The sequence below is a fragment of the Limulus polyphemus genome, unplaced genomic scaffold (assembly GCF_000517525.1).
Source record: "Limulus polyphemus unplaced genomic scaffold, Limulus_polyphemus-2.1.2 Scaffold7995, whole genome shotgun sequence".
Classification (NCBI taxonomy): Eukaryota; Metazoa; Arthropoda; class Merostomata; order Xiphosura; family Limulidae; genus Limulus; species Limulus polyphemus.
The window spans coordinates 25,587-27,316 of NW_013673605.1; the positions used below are offsets into that span (position 1 = coordinate 25,587).

The 1,730-nt window shown below is 32.3% G+C and overlaps 1 protein-coding gene across 1 annotated transcript in view; it reads right to left on the reverse strand.

Annotated features, from left to right (window-relative positions):
* The window catches only part of LOC111083040 (cytoplasmic dynein 2 heavy chain 1-like), a 10,119-nt gene that overhangs the window by 1,048 nt on the left and 7,341 nt on the right, over positions 1-1,730 (reverse strand). The window contains exon 2 of the mRNA XM_022379249.1: positions 1,023-1,222. Coding sequence (XP_022234957.1) covers positions 1,023-1,222 — 200 coding nt within the window. The remainder of the gene's footprint in view (positions 1-1,022; positions 1,223-1,730) is intronic.

The following is a 1,730-nucleotide window of genomic DNA, read 5'->3' on the forward strand; positions in this document are numbered from 1 at the left end:
AACTGATGTAATACTAATGGGTCTATAATTACTGGGACAATTTTTATCCCCTCTCTTGAAAAGAGGAGTTACATTAGCTAACTTTCAATCCTCTGGTACCTGCCCACTATTCAAGGACTGTAGTAAGTGGCTTACCTATCCAATCTTTAACCTCCTTCAAAACCCTTGGGGAAATATTATCTGGACCAGGAGACTTATCATTTTTTAAACTCCCCAATGTTTTCTTAACCAGCTCAGAATTAATGCAGTCATCTTGTTTCTATTAATCAACTGTTCTGGTTGTGGAATATTGCTTAAATCTTCATTAGTAAAAACTGAAAAAAAAAAAGCAAAATTTAATAACCCAGCCATCTCATAATCATCAGATACTAGTGTTCCTTTATCATCCCTCAAGGGTCCTATCATTTTGTTTACCCTTAATGTATTTAAAGAAATCCTTACTGTTAATTTTTACATTTTCAGCCAACTTTTTCTCATACATCCTTTTTAATGTCCTAATTTTTTGTTTCACCAACTTTCTTAATCTTCTAAGTCTCCTTTCAAACCAGTCAATTTAAAATTATTATGCTTTTCTCTTAATTTTATTTCTTAAATTCTTTGTGAGCCAACCTGGTTTTTACATGTAGTTACCCTTTTCTTTCTATTAGGAATATGTTTACATTGAATACTTAAAAATGTCCCACATTTAATCAGTGTCTCCAAATAACTCAGCTGCCTAATTCACAACAGATAATTATTGTCTCATCCCTTCAAAATTTGCTTTTTTGAAATGTGTAACCACTTTGATCTTTAATTTTATGACATATTTCATAAGGTTTGTTCCACTTTGATCTTTAGTTTTATGATGTTTCATACAATTTCTCCTCATTAATCCTTATCACATATAGTTGCAACAGTTTGTTGCTTTTTAATAAATATTCTTATGTGCTGTACAAAACCTGTTGTTTAAGTGTGATATTAAATTTAGCTGAAGTCCTACATAATGGTAACAGTCCTGTAGAAAATATTATATGTGTAAATACCGTGCAGATTGCTGACGAAGGGCATTCAAGAATGTGTCTGGGTGGAAAAGTTCCGACAGATCTAGAGTGTCTTGCAGAAGTGACTCGGATTCAGTTTTCTGAAGCCATTTTTGGATGGCAAGTGCTCTACTCATGACACTACGCAAGTACTGAAGAGGATCATCCGGGCCTTCCCACTTTTTCTGCCACTGAGTTGGAGTCTGCAAAAGAAAACAAAAATGAACATAATATAGCAGAATGTAGAAATAACTAATTACTTATTTTAAAACAGAATGTTAAGTGTCACGTCTAAGGTGACAAAATGTTATAAACTTTTATTGGATATGTAGAAAAGGAAATATCTGCTCTAACAGTTAAGGAACCAACAAGAAACAATGCTATTTTACAATTACTGGTAACTTCAAATATAAAAATGATTGAAAGGATGGGAATTGGGGAACCTCTGGATGCAAGTGATCATTGCTCTGTTAGGTTTAATGTTTTACTGCATATGGAGATAAGGAATAATGATATTTTGGGAACAAACTGAGTAAAATATGTCATAAAATTAAAGATCAAAGTGGAACAAACTGAGTAAAATATGTCATAAAATTAAAGATCAAAGTGGAACAAACTGAGTGAAATATGTCATAAAATTAAAGATCAAAGTGGAACAAACTGAGTGAAATATATCATAAAATTAAAGATCAAAGTGGGACAAACTGAGTG